This window comes from Myodes glareolus, chromosome 2 (genome assembly GCF_982192425.1).
Source record: "Myodes glareolus chromosome 2, mMyoGla1.1, whole genome shotgun sequence".
NCBI classification, from domain to species: domain Eukaryota; kingdom Metazoa; phylum Chordata; class Mammalia; order Rodentia; family Cricetidae; genus Myodes; species Myodes glareolus.
The window spans coordinates 74510320-74531441 of NC_142027.1; the positions used below are offsets into that span (position 1 = coordinate 74510320).

Below are 21122 nucleotides of genomic sequence, written 5' to 3' on the forward strand. Positions count from 1 at the left end.
CCACATTATACATTGGCTACTCCTGCTATACACGGTGTAACTCACACACTGTCCTTACTACTAAGGGAATTCAGCTATAATTCAGTACTGGTGTCAATTTCAAGGCTATTGATCATTTACCTGCCATGGGCATATTTCGAAAAGCAATGAGGTCATTAGAGGAAGCAAGGAATCCAGTTTCATTAGGCATTAATGCTAGGGGCACACCATTAAATCCCTTGGCATTCACACTCGGCTAAGAGACGTGAGAACGGGGGCTGCAATTAACTAGACTTCTGTGTTAATACAGCACTTACTGCAGACACCCTTAAAGGTGCCTTTGTACACAAAATACAAGGTTAAAAGACTTTTATGCTATCGTTTTAGGAAAACCCTCCTTGCTACAGCCCATCGCTTTCACTGCCTGCGATAAAATGGCTTATTGGGAACTGTTTTACGAGGTAAGCCAACAGAAATTCTCGAAAGCCTTAAAATAAGGTTCGTTAAAGGCTAACTAGTGCTTAAATAGTGTAGCTATTTAAGTGTATTCCTTACAGGTGTATTAACTGTATTTCTTACAGGGAAAACACTATAAAATCAGAACTAAGAATTTTAATCTCGCAGGGTCATTTGAAATCGACAATTCTACTTTTGATCTTTTTCCTTTTAACATGCAATCGATCTGATTAGAAATAACACAGACAGCAATGCTGAAGGGATGTATGTTTCAGTGACGTCACTGCTCCTCAGAGTGAGATGTGGATCATTTCCCACGCCAGGAGATAAAGTTCTCCAAAACATTCACAAAGCAGAAGCCACAGCACATCTCCCGACGGCTCGCCACTACTCAACGTGGAGAGATGCACAAACAACCTGGACACCTAACTCCCCTTGCCCACTTAGTCGGCTTCATCTCTTAAACTCACTGTGTATGGCAACATTTAGCAAAAGTGAGTGGTTGCTTGCATCTAAGTGGAGTTGTTCTCACTGAGTTCCTGCAAAGTTCATTTCACTCACGTACAGTGGCTTTGCGTGGTTCCTCAGTACATTGAATTATTCAAACTCAGTCAGTACTAAAATGATGTTCCTTGCTCTCCACTTGTGAAATTTCTACTAGGAATTCAAGCCCCCGCTTCAAAGACATTCTTTTTTCTATAAGGCACCCCCTATGCTCTTTCTAGCTGGAGTTATCTCCTCCTCCTCTGTGATTCCACAGGAATTTTTCTACAATGCCATGTTCTAATCTGTATCACTGAATGCTTGTTGTGTGCTAATTGGCATGTCAACTAAAGCTGGGAATGGAGCAACAGCAGCGTACATGTGGCTCCTTATTTTCCCCCTTCTTGGTGTACAACAGATGCTCGATAGATATTTACCAGAGAAAAAAGTCTATCGATTATTGTCAACCCACAAAAATGCATACTAACTCTGCTTTAACATATGAAGTACAAAGCAGTCAGTGCTACACGATGCACTTTTTACTTCCTAGGTACATATGTTCTGTTGTTAATTCATTTTTTCTTTCGGCTTGATGCAACAGAGACTCAGTGAGCAGTGTAAGCTGTCCTAGAACTTGCAGTAATCCTCCTGTCTCACACTCTTGAGTTCTGCAATTACAAAGGTGGATCACCACATAAATGCACATGAAACAAAAGTAATCAATTTATTTTTTATTAAAAACATCTTTCCTTCAGTCTCTCAGTAGTATGCTACATTTTGTAACACATTCTCCCTGAGTTCATGTATACAAATGCATCCTAACTTCATCCAATGTGGACCTCATTGCAGGAGGAAATCATGAGCTGCATAGGAGTCCGTGAATAGTCCCAAAAGTCTGCTAAAAGAACTTGAAACCAAACAGGAGGAAAAACTGGTAACCTGGTATATAAATATAATATACAATAATTTTAATACATACTTTATGTCTGGAAGAATTATAGCATCAGTAAGGCAAATAGAAATCCCAGGGGAAAACCTGATTATAAGGCTGAAATAAATTCTAATATAAGCAATCTTCCTTTGAAGTAATAAAAATTTAGTCATAATGGTGCTCAGAATATAGCAATTTCCAGGAAATAATTAACAAAAAATTAACTGGAAATTGAACCATCCTACATAAACATTTTTTCCCTCCGGTAATGAAGGGACCAACAACTTTCTTAAGAAAGTATTGTTTCTACTCCTGCAAGAAAATAAATAAATACACATTCTACAAGATAGTTAACACCATAATAATGTGATTAATCCTCCTAGCTCTTGTCCATTATGAGCATTCACTGGTAGATAGATAGCTTCTGTTACGGCACCCCGTTGTCTGTCTTGCTCCTCAAGTAAAACAATAATCAGTCATAAGTATAAAGCTGGGCAAATCACTGCCCAGAGAACTAAACAGCATTAGTCTAAGAGAATCAATAGAAGAAATGAGGCCAGACCTTCATTCTTCAATCTCTCAGTTCAGTGGGCATTATACAAAATGTCATCTCCTCCCCCGGAACCAGACAAAACAATGAACTATAAATTAATCATAATATATCTGACATTTATCGGCTGATTTATGTTTACCTGGTGCTGTGGCAAATACTTTGTAATCCATGGACTCATTTAATTCTCACAAGAAGCTATGTCAAAGGAGTTACCATTCTCCTGGTATAGGGGAGACAAAGGGAATTTAACCTAGTACCTCTGGCATTGGGTGTAGTCTGTATTATATACTTCCCCATGGAAGAATTGTTTCTGCCACCATGTTAAGCTAAGCCAGAAAATATTACAGTGTTGTAGGGAGCATGTTCCTTGACTTCAGTGTAGAAATTCATATTTCTATTTGAGCACTGGGTGAGTGACCCCATAATCAAGGCAGTGACTTCAAGTTGCTAAGGTGAATTTCCACCTTGGCTTCTTTCTTCCCATTACCTTCTCTAGCACAGGGAGTCGATCCCCAACCCCATCCATCTGAAATAGAGTTTCCTACATCTTTCCATGTTGTTCTCCACTGACTGCCATTATTTTTTACACAACTATAGTTTTTCTCCTGGTTTTTGAAAATATCCTCTAAATGGTCTCTGTATAGCCCCTTTGGCCCTCTTGAACCATCTGCCAGGAGCAGCCAGACAGGCTGATATTTCTAAAAGGCATCCATGTATCTGTCTACAGTGAGGCATTCTTGCATTTGAGATTGGACCTATATTTTGCAGACCACTTTAAGACTTTGATTACCTCGCCCTATAATTTACTGTCTACATCAGGAAATGTGAACAATGCAACAAACATACAGCACTCTCACACTGATAGCTCTCTGCATTCCATTTGTTCTGCTAGGACACTCTCTGCCTCTGCTTGTTCGCTTGCTTTTCCAGCCCTACTTTAGAGGTAACTTGCAAGAAGACTCCTCTGATTGTATAAAACAGTGCATGGTGTTCACTTACAGCTGTTCATCATCAAATATAGGACTTGTCACTCTAAACTGTAATGGTCTGTGTCCCTGACTACACTGAGAATCACCTACAGATGCTTGAGGGAGCACAAGCCATGGAACTAGGAACCTGCTGTAGGGACAGCCAAGCTATAGATGTTGAGGACTCTTTGTGGGATGAGAGGAGATAGGAGGAACATGAAGAGCAAACAAAAGAGAGAAGGAGACGAAAGAGAAGGATAAAAAAGATAAAGGAAAGAAATGAGGGGGAAAAGAGGGAAGAGGGAGGAAGGAAGAGAAAGAAATAAAAGAATGTGAGGAAGATATTAGGACAGGGATGTGGAGGGTAGGAAATGAGAAATGAGGGTATGGAACAGAGTACAGCTAGGGAGCATTCACAGCAAACTCCCCATGGAAGGTTTGAATGTTTTTGCTTTGTTTCTCTGAGGAAGCTCTGGATATCTTTGGTCCCATTTAACTAGCCATTGGTTGCTAAGGGGTTGCAGACAGTCTGGGAATCCAGACGTTAAGAAAAAGGTGACAAAAGGACCATGGACTTCAACCCCATCTTGTATTTGAGGAAAGAGAACGGAAGACAAATGGTGTGATTTTCCTACAAGAAGGCAGCTAATAGGAGCGAGATGCTGAGTGACCACAGGCTTGCAAACCCTCCTGCCCATTCTCTTCAGCTCCCAAATCTTCCTAGAAACAGCAGACTTAAAGATTTAGTGAGGGCAGAGAGCGGCTCAGTCCAGTGTCAGAATCATGCCCACTGTTCTTCCTGGGTACTGTTTCTTTTTTCCTGGTTCTTTTACTAAATACAAAGAATTTCACCTTTCAAGGAGGGTGGACCATAGTAAAACCAAAGAGCATCTTTCTTCCTGCCTTTCTTTGTGCCTCCTGTTTTGACTTACATCCTTTCACAAGCTCAGGACTTCTCCGCATTCTGTATTTTTGCCACACTGTCCTGTTACCCAAAGCCCCCGATGCCATTTCTCCCCTTGGAAATTGTATCATTTGAAGGCTTGCATTGAGAGCCCGTTCTTCCCTAAGACCCGTTTCAATGAGCCTAATGGGGAGTGACAGCTTTATCCACTCTGCTCCAGCGGTCTTCTGCCCATTTACTCCTCAAATATGAACTGATCTGTGCCATTTTTTAGAGTGCACGCTTATCTCTGTCTTCCACCTGTACTCGGTGTCCATCCCTGAAAGGCAAGACGCATTCCCGCTTTATTGTTGCCTCTTTTAGTATCATAGGCACAACACTTCTTCACGCCATACAATTTAGGAACTTGCCAAGTTGAACTAAAGCATAGAACCAATTTTCCAACCCACATGTTTATACTAACAAAGTCATGAGCCAGAATACTTCGTCTGCCTCATCGAGCGTTTTCATTTATATATTTTTATCGCACTTACTTCCCCACCCCTCAACAATTGCTTAAAGAAAGTGAAACACTAGGGTGGACTAGTGGTGTCAGGCAAGAGAGAGAACACCTACATGGGTCAATGGTGGCCAGAACCTTTACACTTCTACAAAAAATAATCAATTTTGTTCCAGTCAATTAAAGAAAATATTAAGAGAGATTGATGGCCCTTTAAAAATATTGACAGATGTAGATCTTTAAAAAAAAAGTGGAGACCACTGTGTACAAGGTAGTTTATCACAAGTAGACTCTTTGGAGAACACACTTCGTTGAGAGAAAAGACGTGAAGAAACTATCAACTCTTTCAAGGTTAGGATTTACTTAAAATGAATAATCTGGACTACTCATCTCATTCATGTGAACTGGTGATAATCTTGTACCATGTGGATGGCTCATTGACTGACAAAATAACATGAAAATAAGATGCTGCAGCAGCGCCAGGGTTGCTGCCTCCCTCTCAGCAAGCCCGGCTTCTTAAAACTCTATTTCTTAACGGAGACGGTTAATAACTCTCTCACTCAAAGCCAAAAGACTTTCAAACTGCTTTAGAAAATATTTAACCAATGGCTTTGGATGGGATTTTACATATTTTAAAAGCATTTTTTAAAACTCAATTTCAAGTGTGCTCAAGTGCAACATATTTCTCTATTGATCACCCATGACTGGCAGCCTGAATAATGACAGACTAATAGAAGCAGAGTGTTTGATACACACTCTCCCCTGAGCGCAGTCCAAAGGGCATGGTTTTTTTCTCCATCACTGTGCAAATGCATTGGATCCCAGCTCTCCCTGCAAAGCGGACAACCCAGAGGACTTCCATGTTACAACAGCTTTTAGAAACAAGCTCTCAGCTTTTACGGAGGCATTGACAACAGCATTGGTTTTGAAATGTCTCATAGAAATTAGAAGAAATTTAAACACACACACACACACACACTGAAAAAGATTCCACAACAACATAGAAAAAAAATGAGGGTTTCATTAACTCCAATTTGAGAGTCTAGTAAACAGAATTAGATTGGAAACATATCAGTTCCCCCCACCTGATTTTTCTTATCTATCAGAGACATGATACTACAGTATTGGTAAGTGCAGATCATTCCCCCAGTATACACAGAAAAGAGACGACAGATTAACCCTTTACTCTTCTGGGTTCCCCAGTTCATGTGGTGTATCTGACCTGCACTCTCCTCAGCACTACTAAGGAAAAGCAGGGAAGTTTGAAGATTTGAATTCTGTTCGGCTCTGCCCATATCCCTGTTATACCACGGGGGGGGGGGGATCTGAACTTTGATTTTTTTTTTTAGTGAGAAAAAAAATAATATTCCCAAGTGTAAGTTCACCCAGTCATCTCACTCCTAAGCAGTACTACCTGCAACGTAACCATGTTTAAGTGGAGTTCTTAAGTCCATGCCTGTTCCTGAACACTGAGATGTACAGGGAAGACCTTTTCCCAAAGGGTCTTCTCCTACTAAAGTAACTCTTCCCCATGCTACACCCACTAAGTAGGTTTTATACCCCTTGAGTTCACTTTCCCAAAGGTCTGAGATTATTAGCTCTCTTTCAAAAGGATTTTCACAGAGTTGGTTTGGTCAACACCTTAGGTAATTAGCTTTGGAATGTCTCTCACAGAACTCTGTATTCTGCCATTAAGATTGACACATGTATCTTAAAATAAAACAAAAAAAAATGTTGTGACTATCCCAGTGCTCAACTTGGTATATAAAAAAGGGAGGGGCGGAGGATTCTGTGGCAGACATTTTATATAGAGAGCCTTGTGAAAATGTACCCTTAGAAAAACAGATGGTTTGTTTAGCTACCTCATCTGTGAAATGGGGCAGCAGTACTTACTGCCTAACCACTTAGTGCCAGGGTTAAATAAGCTAAGAGTGTTAAGATTCATTAAGGATCAGTTTACTCTTGGTGCCTATCTTTGCTTGCATTCATCCTGGGAAACATATGGGTTTGTGTGTGACAGTCAGACTGACAGACATTTTAGATCGAAATCAAGGTGACTGGCTTCTTACCTCCAGAGAGTCATCAGCGTTCACCATCCAACAGTCAGTCCAGGTTGCCACAACCAAAAACGCAGTGGAGCAAAGGGCCAAGGAGCAGGCAACATACTGAAGAAGATCCCTCATGGCCGCCGGCAGACAGGGAAGGGACGCATGGGTAGATGCCAGTCCAGCTGGAATGCTATTGGCTTCCGATGCTATTGGCCTCTGATGCCAGTACCTAGGGATGAGAGCGCCCAGGTTTATGCTGTTCCTCACCCCGCTTGCAAACACCTTAAACTACAGAAAAACTTGTGCAAACAGGCTGTAATCGAGCGAGGGTCCTGGCTGTCACTATCCTGCAGCCACGCTGCCAATCAGAAGCCGGGGCAAGGGAAGAGCTGAGCACATTGCCGTGCATGGAAGATGGAGTCCCGGCTGTGGGCTAACTTGAACCTGTGGTCACAGAGACCTGTGGCTGTGCCAAGATGGAGGACGGAGGATGGATTCCAGGCAGGGCTGGAGCCTGTAAACTGATCTTACTCAGCCCCTTGGGAGAGGGAGCTGTTCTCCTCCCCCTTAGAAGGTGGCTATACGGTTGACCGACTGCAGTTTTATTGTCAGACTATTTTAATATTCCCCGACTACCTTAGACAGACAAGTAACCAGAGAAATTATGCTAAGCAGGTACTAGCTCAAGCGAGTTCACATTCCAACGTCTTGGGTAGAACACTTGGCAGGAGGCAAGGCCCAAGGACCCTGAGCTTTCAGGTCAGGTCAGAGAACTAATGTGCATATGTGAATCATTGTTTTATCTTTATTGATACATAATGTTTAGACACACTTATTGAGAAGAGTATGGTTTGTTTGCTTGCCAGTTAAATAAAAACTCAAGTGCCTACATGCAAATCACAGAAAGTAAAAACTCAATGAATTTCAATAGCAACAAATACATAATACAAAATTGAGGTAATTAATTATTTCCTTTCTTAAAGCAAGACATGATCTTCATGAGGGTGTGTGTGTGTGTGTGTGTGTGTGTGTGTGTGTGTGTGTTCTTCTGGCTTACTGTACTAATTTAAAATATATTCATGAAGCCATACTAAATGACTTACAGACATGATACCCTGCAGATAAGATGCTCCACGGCATCTTAAGAATGCATCAAAGACCCCTTTGTACTGGATCCATAGCTCCTAGAGCAACAGTTCTCAACCTGTGGGCTTCTTCTTGTTTGGGATCAAATGACCCCTTCACATGGGTGGCCTAAAACCATTTAAAAAAAAAAGGTATTTACATTACAATTCATATCAGTAGTAAAATTACTGTTATGAATTAAATTAGAAGAACTAAAACTTAAAAGTTATGACCTGTAATAACAATGAAAAGTTATGAAATAACAACAAAAATAATTGGTGGTCACCACAGCATGAGGAACTGTATTTAAAAAGTCACAGCATTAGGAAGGTTGAGAACCGCTGTCTTAGACAACAGCTTATGTGGCTATCGTCTGGCTTAAATGCTCACTACTAAGTCAGTACAGGCACTGTGGAAAACTATGGATGTTCCTCAAAAGTTAAGATATAAAAAAAATCAGCATTCAAGATCTTGAACAGACTTCTTCACTTGGTCCTTCATTTCAGCCGAGATAGATAAAACCTAAGGGTTCATTAACTGAGGACCACACGGAAAAAAAGTGTATATATATATATATATATATATATATATATATATATATATATATATATATACCTGTTTCTATATGAGGCAATACCCTTCAGCTGTAAAAATGATGAAATGCTGTCATTTGCGGTGACCCAGATGAAACAGAAGGTCGTTAAGTGAAATATTCCAGGCACAGGAAGAAAGGCGCTACATCATATCACTTGCTTGCAGGATTCCCCAAAAAGTTGATTTCAAAAACAAATAAAGGAGAATGGTAGTTATGGGGGCTGGAAAACGCAACAGGGAAGGCTACAAACAGCAGGAAAATTTCAAGTAGTCTGCTGTACAGCTAAGTGACTATAGCTACAATAACATGTGTTCCAAAATAGCTAGTAAGGCTGTTGAGGTTCTCATCACAGAAAAATGGCAAATGTTGAATAATTGTGCTACTGACTTAGATCTGGTCATTATAAACTCTACACATGATGCTTTGGTCATTGATTTATTTTCATTCAAATATTTTAGTTGTGTGTGTGTTATGTGTGTGTGATGGTTTTCAGGAGTCAATTCTGCCTTTCAACCATGGACAGAATTTAGGCAGCCATCTTTGCCCTGCACCTCCTCTTACCTCCTGAGTCATCCTGGTGGTCCTGTGACACTTCTTAAATAATTATTCCTTTCCTGTGTGAATGAAGACACAGTCTGTCATGTTGGACATACTATGTAGTATAACTAAGTTCTGTTAATACTGTTTTGGGGGTACTGGGAATTAAACCCAGAACTTTACTCCTGAAAGCAAGTGCTTACTGCTGAACCATGCCAGCATAAGCCTAGATTATAAATTAAATCTATTTGACTTTTTTTCTGGCAATTAAGTGGTTTTTTCCAACCTTTTTAAAGTTCGAATCTTCTTGGTGGACTTAAATATTGGCGATCAAATGTATACGATGAATGCACCCTTTCTTTTCTTTCATTAATCAGTTCCTTAGAAACGTGTGTAAATTTGCCTGCTCTGAAGCTTTGGTTTCCAGAAAGGAAAGGTAATATCAACAGTGCTACCAAAAGTTATTGACAGAAAACCTCTCTTGTTCTTAGTTATGTTTCTCTCCAGTTGAGCCACATTTCTAGCCCTACACCTTGAACTGTTCGAGGGATAAATATTGATTTATCCAAGTCCTGAAGAAATGTTGGGCTCTTTTCCCCACCCCCAAACTGCTTGGACTAATCACGCGTTTATAGCTTGTTTTGCATTTATTGGTTTGCAAAAGAAAGAACTGTCAGGACTGGGCTTGGTGACTCCTACCTTTAAGGAGATCTTTGTGAGTTTTAGTTTCAGGCCAGCCAGGGCTACAGAGTGAGACCATGCCGAAAAGGAGGGGAAAGTCTGACATATACACGATAATTAATACCAACCCATTTTAAAAACAGTTCTCAGGGGAGCTAGAGGAATCACTCAAGGGGTAAGAGCACTGGCTGCTCTTTCAGAGGATGGAGTTTCAATTTCCAGCACCTGCATGGATGCTCACAACCTTTGGTAACTCCAGGCCCAGGTGATCTAATGTTCTCTTCTGGCTTTCTTGCACACGGTACACAGTCATACATCTAGTCAAAACACCCACACACATGAAAGGCAGTTTGCAATAATGTTTTTGTCTTTTACATTTCCGATTAAAAGATCATGAAAGACTAGCAATCAATAGCAACAGCGGTAAAAATTAACACAACCAAGAATTCCTTACATTAGTATCCTTATCTCGTGAATTAATGTTAGAAAACATGTCTAATGAAACCTCAATACATGACCAACCCCAGTTCTCTGAAAAGCATCCTTGCATGGTGGAGATGACTGAAGTTACCTCTACCTAGGCGGGTAGCTTTTATGGCCTTAAGTGATTTGTAGCCATTAGGCTAAAAATAAAAGACTTTAGAAATGTCTTAGTTCATCAGAAAGGCTTATATATGTTAAAGTCAAAGAACTATGATAGTAAAAAGAGACATTAAACTAAAAATTTATTTTGCATAGTTACCATGCAACAGAAAGTGTGATGAGGAGAAAGAGAGTGACGGAAGAGTAGGGAGTGATTCCAAACAGATCATCATCCAAACGGAATCAGTTACTCAGATATCAGTTCATGGCTGGATTATCTTATTTCTCATTTAGTAATGTTTGGCCATAGAATTTAAAGTAAAAATTTAACAAACTTAAAACAGAATTGTTTTTTAAAAAAAAAAAGCCTTCAGGAATATGTGTAAAGAAAGGTTTAGGGTAGAGTGCATGCCTGTTTTCTACAAAACCCTATGTTAGATCCAAAGCACCACATAAGCTGCTCATAGGGACCCGTGGCTGTAATATCAGTACTTAGGAGGCAGAAACAAGAATATCAGATGGTCAAGGTCATCCTTGGCTACACAATGAGTTGAGTGCCAACCTGGGATTCATGAGACTGTCTGAAAATAAAAAAGTGACATGTAAGAGGGGCAGAAAGACAAAACAAAGGAAAAGTAGAAGCACACGAATCACAGGGTTGTTTGTGTGTGTGTGTGTGTGTGTGTGTGTGTGTGTGTGTGTGTACTATTCAAGCTTGCTTTTTTATCTTTTTCTTATTTTCTTTTTCTTTTCAATACCTGTTGTTTTCTTATGAGAGACAGCAAGTAGGGATGTGGGTTTGGGTGGATGGGAAGTGGGGGGGGGGATCTGAGAAGAGTTAGGAGTGGGGCAACCATAACCAGAATATATTGTATGAAAAAAAATCCACTGCTGTTTTTAAAAGGAAAAGACAGAGAGAAAGGATGCATTAAAATGATAAACTTGTGACCACACTGTCTTGTTTCGAAATGAACTTGCTTCACTCCATTTATAACATTCCAATTGAAATGCAAAGCTGGATTTTGAAACATAACAGAATGTAATTCTTTGTCATAGAGAGGACCTATGTGACTGGGGATCCTCACTCATTTGCCAGCGCAGTTAGCTGCTCTTTCCTGCTCTTAGTTCACTGTACTCATCTTATTTGACTTGTTCTGTGTAGCACTGAACAGGAAGGGATGGCCCATTGTGCAGAGCAACACACCACGCCCCCTTGGTGAGTCACATGTCAATCTTCCCTTGTGCCCTGAAATCTGAAACGCTCATGCTCTGCTGATCCGAGGGACTAACCTGATTCCAAAAATACAGGAAAGGGCTGACTTCAGTTACTCAGCATCCTGCCCAGGGACTTCTCACAATTTATTTCTCCAGCTAACTGAATACCCTAGGGCAGTGGTTCTTCAGCTTGAGTGAACACTGGAATCTCCAGGGCTAGTAGCTATAAATACAGACCGGGAAGCTCTGCCCAGAGAGACCCGGATTCGGGAAATTGGATCTGAATGCTAGGAATGCATATTTTTTCTGTGTTTAACATAAATTCTTTTCTGAGACACAGGATCATGCTTTCCGAGACTGGTCCAGAAAGCAAACAAGCATCAGAAGAGTAGCTAGCGCACTGTCTTCCAGAGCTGTACACTGCAGAGCCCACACAGAGTCTAGGAAAGGGGAATGCATGTACTGCATCATTATTTGTTCCAACTTTTTCCTAATTGGTGGCTTTAGCAGGTCACAAATCCAATATCTCTACCTAGTTCAGAGTAGGAAGGAAGTTAAAACAAAATACTGAGTATTCTTGTGTGTGTGTGTGTGTGTGTGTGTGTGTGTGTGTGTTTGTGTATGTGTGTGTACAGTTTCTGGTTTTGGAAATCAAGCGTTCTTCCACAAGAAAAAGTGCAATATAGATTTTATTCTTACTATTTATTGGAGTTGTATGTGGTTGAGAAGAGAGGATTATTCAAGACACCTGTAGAGTTGACTGTGCTTTGAAGTTTACCATTTTTAAAGAATAAAACAAAATGCTCATGTCTAATTGTTAAGTTCTGTGGATTAGAAGCTAATATGACAGGGGCTAAAACTGAGCTCAGCAGAATGACATAGGTAAGACGTGAGGAAGCTTCTGAGGAGGACAAAAATGTGAAGAAGCTGGGAGAAGGGAGCACGCAGATACAATGCATCATGGGTCTATCCAGTCTGACTCTTCTCCATGGTCCATCATATGGCTTTATCAGCCAAATACGGTTAATTACCATTTTACCCGGCATGCACTTTGGGATAGTTGAATTTGTGTAAAGCATCAATGCCAGGCTTTAAGGCAACAGAAAGAGTGGAAACTGAAGACTGGGTCCCAGTCCTTGAGTAGTGTACAGTACAGTGGTCAAGAGCAGTGGGCAAGGCACGGAAAGAAAACAAGATGTTTCACCCAGGTAACTCTGTTATCAGCCTGGACTTTTTTTGTTTTGTTTTGTTGTAGACAGGGTTCTCTACATAGTCCTGGCTGTCCTAAGGTCCGGAGGCTGACTGTCAACTCACAGAGATCAGCCTGATTGCTGGGAAAAAAGGTGTAGGTAACCACCTTGGTTTCTAGTACTTTCTCTATAGAACCACCCAAGGACATCAGTAAGAAATGTAAAATGTCTCAGCTTATTGTAAACATGAAGCAAAATATCATTATGTGAGCAACTGGGTGGAGTTTGCTAAATGTTTTCAAATTCATTGTCTTGTCAAAACTGTGTGAAGATAAGACATCTTTTTTGTTGTTTTCCAGTGCAGCCCACATACTGAAAGCTCTCTCTGACACATGGTAGGCTCTCAAAAGATATATATTAAATTTGACACAATCCTCCGTGTTCCCACATTTGACAGGTGGTGCAATATTGGATTTTTCTTTCCTGAAACATCCAGTCCCCCAAGCTATGGAAGCATCCTGCTCACCTTTGCGGCTCCAGAGGCAGATGGCCTACAATGTCCCTAGGACAGTCACTTCAGGCCTTTACTACTGTCTGGTGTAAATCCTGGCTGAGGCTTTGGAGACACCTGCTGTACCCACAGTCTGTCGCCACCCTGGCTGCTGGCCTGTGAACGGAGGTGCTTGTGAAACTGGAAACACTGCAGTTGGCCTTTTGGTCTGCAGGTGGAAGCAGCCCCGCATTTTCACTAGCGCACAGCTTCTGGGTCGGATCACATTCTCTCGGTGTCATAAGACATTTCTAGATTCACGAGTCCTTAGAATAAACAAGTTTAGATCATGCGTCACGAATGACCGTCTCGTTCTCTGTTTTCAATGCATAAAATTTAGTGGGAAATCTGCACATTAAAATCAATTGCTGCTGTTAAAAACCTATGCTGCCTGTAACTGATGACAGAATAAATCATATAAATCATTGGTTTACATGTTTGACTGTAGAGTTACAGAGATCCGAGTGTGGGCCACACCAATTAATAATGTCAGGTCTTCGGTAAGCTACTGTGCACTTCCTATGGGCCTCCTTGCTGATAGAATAAACATTATGAATTGTTTCATGAAGTTATGGAAAATAATTAGTATTTATAAACGGTCAATATAGTATACAAAATGTGATCAATAACCAGCAAATTACAGATCTTGTGATTTACAAGCTGCAACTATGGATGAAGTTGTCAGGGTCAAAGTCTGGGATGTGGTAGGCAACCAAGCTAGGCGTGGCTATCTGCTAGACACCAGCCCATTAAAACAACGTGATGTTAAATAGAAAGGGGTTTCTTTGATGTGGCCATACTGCATGAAGAACAATGACCCTCCAAGTCCAAATTTGGGGACCTGGCATGAGACTAAGGTTAAATAAGGATCAACAAGTATACATAACTATGCAGTCCTGGCTATGATGAGGCCCAGCCTACCTACTACTGACCTCCCTAATTGTGTTAGCTTCAGTTTCTCCTGTAGGGCTGTTAAAGGGGGTGTCAGCACTGAGTGCAATCTATTCCTGCAAAGTAATTTCTACCATAGCTTTCCCGGTGCTCAAACATTTCATCAGCATGACATTCCTGGGAAAATTCCAATTTCTTGGGACCAAATTTTAGTCTGATAGCCAAACAAAGGTGCCAGCATCTCTCCCTTTAGACTATCTTGCTTCTTGCTTTATTATTATGTACCAAAAGTAAGTATGCATGCATATATTGTACTTGGTCCACATTCATACAAAAAATAACAAGTCTTAACAATATTAGAGACAAAAATTTAACTGTAAGACAGCAATTTTTTTTTTTCTCTTCTCTGGTCCTTTCAAGACTGTTTGGCAAGTGGCTTTAAAAGACAAACTTACTTGCTGAGTAAGCCTGGTAGCCTGAGTCTGAACTCCAGAACCCATTTAAACAAGCTAGGTACAGTGGCTTATAGCTGTAACTATGGGAAGTTAGATGAGGCAGGAGAGGATCTGTGAACTTGTGGGTTTGATGGAGCAGCATAAACAAGAGTCCCTACCCCAGGAAAAGGGCAGAAGAAGAGAAGTGACTCCAGAAATATTGTCCTTTGACCTATGCATACGCACCATGGCATATAGACACACACACAGACACAGACCTGAACCTGTTGCTAAACTTGAGTTCGCAGTAGTTTATACCCCAAGGAACCAAGTTTTATCAACTATACTTGAGAAGTTAATTAAAACAGACAGATTCATAGTAGAAAAGGGAGATTTATTCAGTGCAGCAATTTTGGGAAGAGGGATAAAGAGACCCAGAAAGCCCTATTAAATCCATGAGGGCTGGGGGGGGGTGTCCTGAAGTAAAACGCAAGTTTAAATAGAAGGCCAGGTATATGCATGTCTAAGCAATACTGATGAAAATGTGGTCCCACCTAGCACTGGCCTGTCTTGGTGTGGGCTTCAGTCTCTCCCTGTAGGGTTGATTGACAAGCTGGTGGAACTATGGGATATCTTTCTGTGTAAGAAGTCACCTCTGTGGCTGTCCCCTTTTTGTTTTCCTAGCATGAGGCTCATGGAGGAAATTCTCATTTCTTAGCGAGTTCTTTTTGCTTTTTATATATAATAATGTGATGGCTTGGAGTGTTTCTTTAGAGTATTTTCATCTCTTTCAGGCTGGTTAAACACCCTCACATACATGAAACATGCCTCCAAGCCACCCTACACACACATGCAAATTCCCAGAGAAATATGAGAGGACCAAAGGCATAAGCCAGCAGGAAAACATTGAGGGCAGGCAGTAGCATGTCTGTGGAAGTTCCTTGTGGATTCTCCCCTTGCAATGAGTCTTTCTTCTGGGTGCAGAGGAAGGACAGGTCCTAGAATTGCAGTTGTGTAATCAAACAAGGTAAATTAGAGAATTTATGTCTTGGTCTGACACAGAAATGAGATGGAGGATTAAAGTTTGAGAGAGAAAGAGAGAGAGAGAGAGAGAGAGAGAGAGAGAGAGAGAGAGAGAGGAGAGAGAGAGAGAGAGAGAGAGTCAGATTTTGTGACTGGCTCCAGGCAAATGGGTCTTACTTTTTGTGTCCCATCTTGGGGGAAAAAATTGGAGCTTCTAGGCTTGGAGAGACTTGACTTCTAAGGCTACCAAAGGTCTGAAGCCCCCACCTCCACCTTGAGACTTTGTTTTGAGTCATAACAAAGGTCAGTCAAATGGTGAATGCTTTGACTATACTTAATTCATGGTGGGCAAAAAAACAGCGAAGATGTCGAGAGCTAGGCTGCTAGCCTGGGCTGTGGTGCACTTATCACAGCCTTCGTGGCCACCTTACAATGTGCTGCTGTCAGCTTATCTGATGGATTCTTAGCTCATCTAACCTTGCCTAAACACTTGGGAATTTCAAGCATGCTCAGAGAGTTTCTGCTTGTGGCAGTGGATGACTAACTGTTTCATTCACACAGCAAAACTGAATGATATCAGAGATGCAAGTAATATCATTGTCTAGAGCTTATAAGTAAAAGCACAGAGTACGAAATTAAGGAGCAATGTGCTCTCTTATTGTATAAATCTGTTCTCCTGTGTGTGTCCAAAGTATAACTCATGTGTGGACAGTATGGAACTGTGATGCTGAAGTTCAAGGTTATGCTTACCTCATCTTTATAAAAGAGTATCGATTCTAGCTGGAATTGTTGTGATCTCATCACTGAAAGCCACTGAAGAGTTTAGACACTAAACTGGGGATGTCACTCAGTGACAGAGGACGTGCATAACTTATGCAAGGCCCTGGGTTCTATCCCTGATACAAAAAAAAAAAGCAAAAGCAAGAGAAAAGTAGTCATCCAATATCAGGCAGACCAAGTAAGATCCTTCTGCTCCTTCCTGCCAGTCAAAAGCTTAAACTCTTTTTAGCCCTCAAACTTTAAGCTTTAAACTGAGTGGCATCCCACAACCAAGTTCAGGAAGCTAATAAAAAATCATCCATAGTGAATTACATAACAGTGAATATGTTGCAGTGTGACGGATTACATTGACTTTATGATTGTGTGGAAACTGCATCCCATATTTTGAACTGTTCTTTTCCTGGAATAGCCCAAAGGAGTGATGGAATCTCTACAAAAAAGGGCAGCAGCATGATGGTGATGGTACCTAGCCAGCCACAGGATCACAGAGTTAGGTTAAAGAGATGTTCTTTCTATGTTGTACTTTGTCGGTAAGCTATGCTCTTCAGCAAATGTATTAGATGCATCTTTATTTCAGGTATTTTAGATACCAATATAAAGACTCACCTGTGGTGTGGGCTGTCCTTTTGTATATGTGTTGCTTTTATTGGTTGATGAATAAAACTGTTTTGGTCAATGGTTTAGTCATATTTCTGGTTAACTCTTATTTCTTAAATTAACCCATTTCTATTAATCTATGTATCACCGTTGGGCTGTGAACTACCAGGAAATGTTCTGGGCCTCTTCTCCATCTTGTTTTTTTAATTACAATGCTACTTGGCTAATATCCTAGGCTTGTTATTACATAACTCTTACATCTTAAATTAACCCATTTTACTAATCTGTGTATCACTACAAGGTTGTGGCCTACTGATGAGGTTCTGGTGTGTCCTTCTCCTTCAGCAGTTACATGAAGTCTCCTCGACTCTGTCTTCTCTCTCTCTCTCTCTCTCTCTCTCTCTCTCTCTCTCTCTCTCTCTCTTGTTCTGAGTTCCTGCCTGGCTTTACTCTGCTAAGTCATTGGCCCAAACAACTTTATCCATCAACCAATAAAAGCAGCACATATACAGAAGGACATCCCTCATCATGTCTGGAACTACCTCATAAGTCTATTTGGCTTGATTATGCAAATGACCAACAATGCCATATACAGTAGTTGTGTAATTATAGAAACCCAAATGCTGAGGTAGTTTTGTTTAAAATTTTGAATACCAAAGAAATAGGAATTGTGCAACCTGGTCTATTGAAAGCTAGGTTTGGGTACATATACATCATATATATGAATAAGTGAACTCCATGCTCTGGGTATTGTGTGGTGCACTAGAGAGTAACCAGTGAGTAAGGAATTCTAGGGCTGGTCCAGCCATGCTCAGGATCTCTATAGATATATTTGTTATTCCCAGGTATGAGATGCTGAGTGTACAAATCCCAAAGAGACCTTGCTGAAGTGACTATAACCATTTGTGTTCTAACCATTTGTGTGGCAAACTCTTCACATTCACGAGGAAGGGCACATTGATACGATATACCCATGACTGGAATTCTAGGTACTTGACATTAGTACACTATACACTTCTGATTTTGTTAAACAGTATCCAATGGTAATATGAGAAGTGAAGCTTTTGATAGCTGTTAAATAAATTTGATCACTGTATAATTGAGGTTTGACAAAACAATTGAAAAAAAGACAGCCAAGTAAACTTTGTTGCTGATGCCTTTAATGAGTTCTTTTTTACTGTTCTTTCAAACCTGTTTATGTATGCATGTATGTGTAGGAAGGGAATGTGTATCATGGCATGTGTGTGTCCTCTGACTTAGAGGAGAGTTGCTGGAGTGAGTGCTTTCCTCCCTATGTAGGTCCTGGGGATTGAACTCGGGTCGATAATCTTGACAACAAGTGCCTTTACCCACGGAGCCATCTCATTGACCTATTTTTGTTGTTTTGACACAAATTTCACATAGTCAAATCTGGCCTTAATCTCACAATGTAGCTGAGAGATTGGCCTTGAAGTTCTGCTGGTCCTGTTTCTTCTCCCAGGTGTTGGGATTTGGGGAATGCACCACCACGTCAACAGCTACATCTGAGTTCTTGTATTTCCTTGTTTTAGTCATACTCAACTGGAATGAATATATATATATATATATATATATATATATATATATATATATATTCCAGTATATAAAGAGCTACCTGGAAATAAAATCACTATTTTACAGATAAAAGAAAACAGAGGCCGTTTATTAAGTAAGTAACTTATTCAATCTGAAAGAGCTTCAGGGAAGAGAATCAGAACAGACCACTGTCAGCTCCGTGAGTCAAGGAGGTGGAAATCTGCCCAAGGAAACCAGAGCCTACTCAAAACCAAAGCTTGCTCAGAGGCAGGCTTCCACTTCCTCTGCTACCTGCCCACATTTCTGACTCACGGAGATTCTCAGCCAGCATTCAGTTGTACTCTCCTCAATGATCACTGAAGAGAAGGAGTTAGTGCCTGGAAAGAATGACATGTGGATCATCATTCTAATTCCACAAAGCACTCTGGTGAAACTATGAAGCAAGCTGCTTAAGTCCTTGACTAAATCAGTCAAGTAGTTTCAGCCAGTTCACCCTTGAGAACACATTACTCACGAAATGTGGTAGCTCTGCTTATATTTATATCTTGCCTTATATGTAATGCAGAGGCAGTGTATAAGTTCTACCTTTCTTTAGCAAGAACCTCTGCTACTAGAGCACTATCTTTCCTGTCACTGAGAACCTTAACATTGAGAATCTTTTCCGTCGTCTCAGCTGCTGTCTTCTATGACTGCAGTGTAGTCCCAGCTTATATTTAATATTTCATTGAGATTAATATTAACTTATCATTGTCTATTGCAATAATCACATGGGAGGCAGTTGTTTGTGTTGTTATTTCAGTCTCAAATTTATTTGGGGATTCATATATGAAAGGACATTGTATTTCCATCCCCCCACCTCTTCTTGTGTCCCCACAATCTCCCCATTTCAAATCCATGGCCTCTTCTTGAGTAATTAATTGGAGCAAACCTCTAATACCAGAATTTATTCCAGAGAAGAAAGTCACAGGACCACTATTCAGTACAGAATTCTACCCTTGACTTTGGATATCTTCTTGGCCAATTTTCTCATTTTATAGATAAACTGAGGCTTCAGAAAAGTATTTTAGCCAAGAGAAGTAACTGTCAATGGCACAGAGGAAACCCAATCCTTGACTCTTCTCCTGCTTGGCGTTGCCTATAAGAATCTTGATCAGTGAAGGATCTGTTCTCTGTCTTACCACCCACAGCACTGCAAACACATCGCATAATTACATATCAAATTTGATTTTCATTTGCGGACACAGGTTACTAAGTAGAACACAGGAAGCTGTTGAGCCTTACTTCTAACTTGACTCTAGTGACTGACTCAGAGGTTTAAGGAGCCGACAGAGGGACTCTCAAGGCATAGGTTTTAGTTTCATTATTTATTTGCCTGCTTTCTTACCAGGGATTGACTAAGGTGCTCTAAACTAAACTTTATTTATAGACTAAAAGAATAGTGATAAAATTCAAAACAGAACTCCAAACAGCAAGCTCTTATAATAGAAAGTTATTAACTATGTGGCTCCCTTGCTCCACTCTCCTGAAATATCCATGTCACAGAATTTAAACAGGGGAGGAAAAGGTTTGTTGGGTGTAAACATTGTAGCAATGAATTCTTAGCTCTATGCCTTTTTATTTTTGAAAGAGGATCTCCCCAGGGTATCCCATGGAAATCTCAGACTTCAGCCTCCCCAGTATTGAACTGTAGCATTGTGCCAGGAAAGCCTGTTTCTCTCTTGCCATTTAAAAGATTATTGTCGCTATCAAGATAAAGCACACTCACTGTATTACATGCAAGCTCTTTCCCAGTCTGACCCTTTCTTCTCCCTTCCCTAGATTCACACCTTATAAGGCCCTGGCACACACCATGTTGGATTGTATTCGGGTATTCGGTAATCCATACAGTCTTTTAAATCAGTAACCCTACCCAGTTGCTTGGAAGTCTCCTCTTGACTGAAATATACTTTCCCTTCTCGTCACCTCAGAACAAACACATCTTCCTTCTTCTGTATTATTCTTGTGTCACTTCACAGCTAATCTACTCCCCAAATCTGCTTGGTAGTTAGAATCATCTAGAAGTTGCTATTGAATGTCAGACCCCCACAGACATTGAAATTTCCAGTCATCATTCACTAGGAGATTCTATAAAGCCAATACAAGAGGTCAGTCCTTTGGACCTTTCCCGTCTATCATATCAGTTATCAGAGAGCTAGTCCCTGGGCTTTTCTTCTCGGCCTCGCTGAGAGTTCCCCTTGGGTAGAGAGGTAACTTTTCTCTCTCAAACCTCAGCATTCGATCAGTAAATGTCTTTCTTATAACTATAAAGGGATGTATAACAGAAACACATTTACTAGGAGGAAATATTTCTTTAGAGCATGGTTTCAGACCATTGTGGTGGAGAGAGCAGGCCAGGTAGCTTGCACCACGGCAAATGGAAAGCAGGAGGAATGAAAGCAGGAACAGTAGCAAGTAGAAACCCTGGCAAAAGGTGTGCGCTCAAGGGCAGAATTCCTCCGGCCAGACCCAGCTCCTAAAACTTTCGCTTTCTGCCACACTCTCATCACT

At 40.7% G+C, this 21122-nt stretch overlaps 1 protein-coding gene across 3 annotated transcripts in view; it reads right to left on the minus strand.

Annotated features, from left to right (window-relative positions):
* Positions 1-21122, minus strand: part of Cldn16 (claudin 16) — a 113560-nt gene that overhangs the window by 18365 nt on the left and 74073 nt on the right. For all 3 annotated transcript variants that reach the window (XM_087901802.1, XM_087901804.1, XM_087901805.1), the window contains one exon: positions 6843-7050. In XM_087901802.1, coding sequence (XP_087757928.1) covers positions 6843-7050 — 208 coding nt within the window. The remainder of the gene's footprint in view (positions 1-6842; positions 7051-21122) is intronic.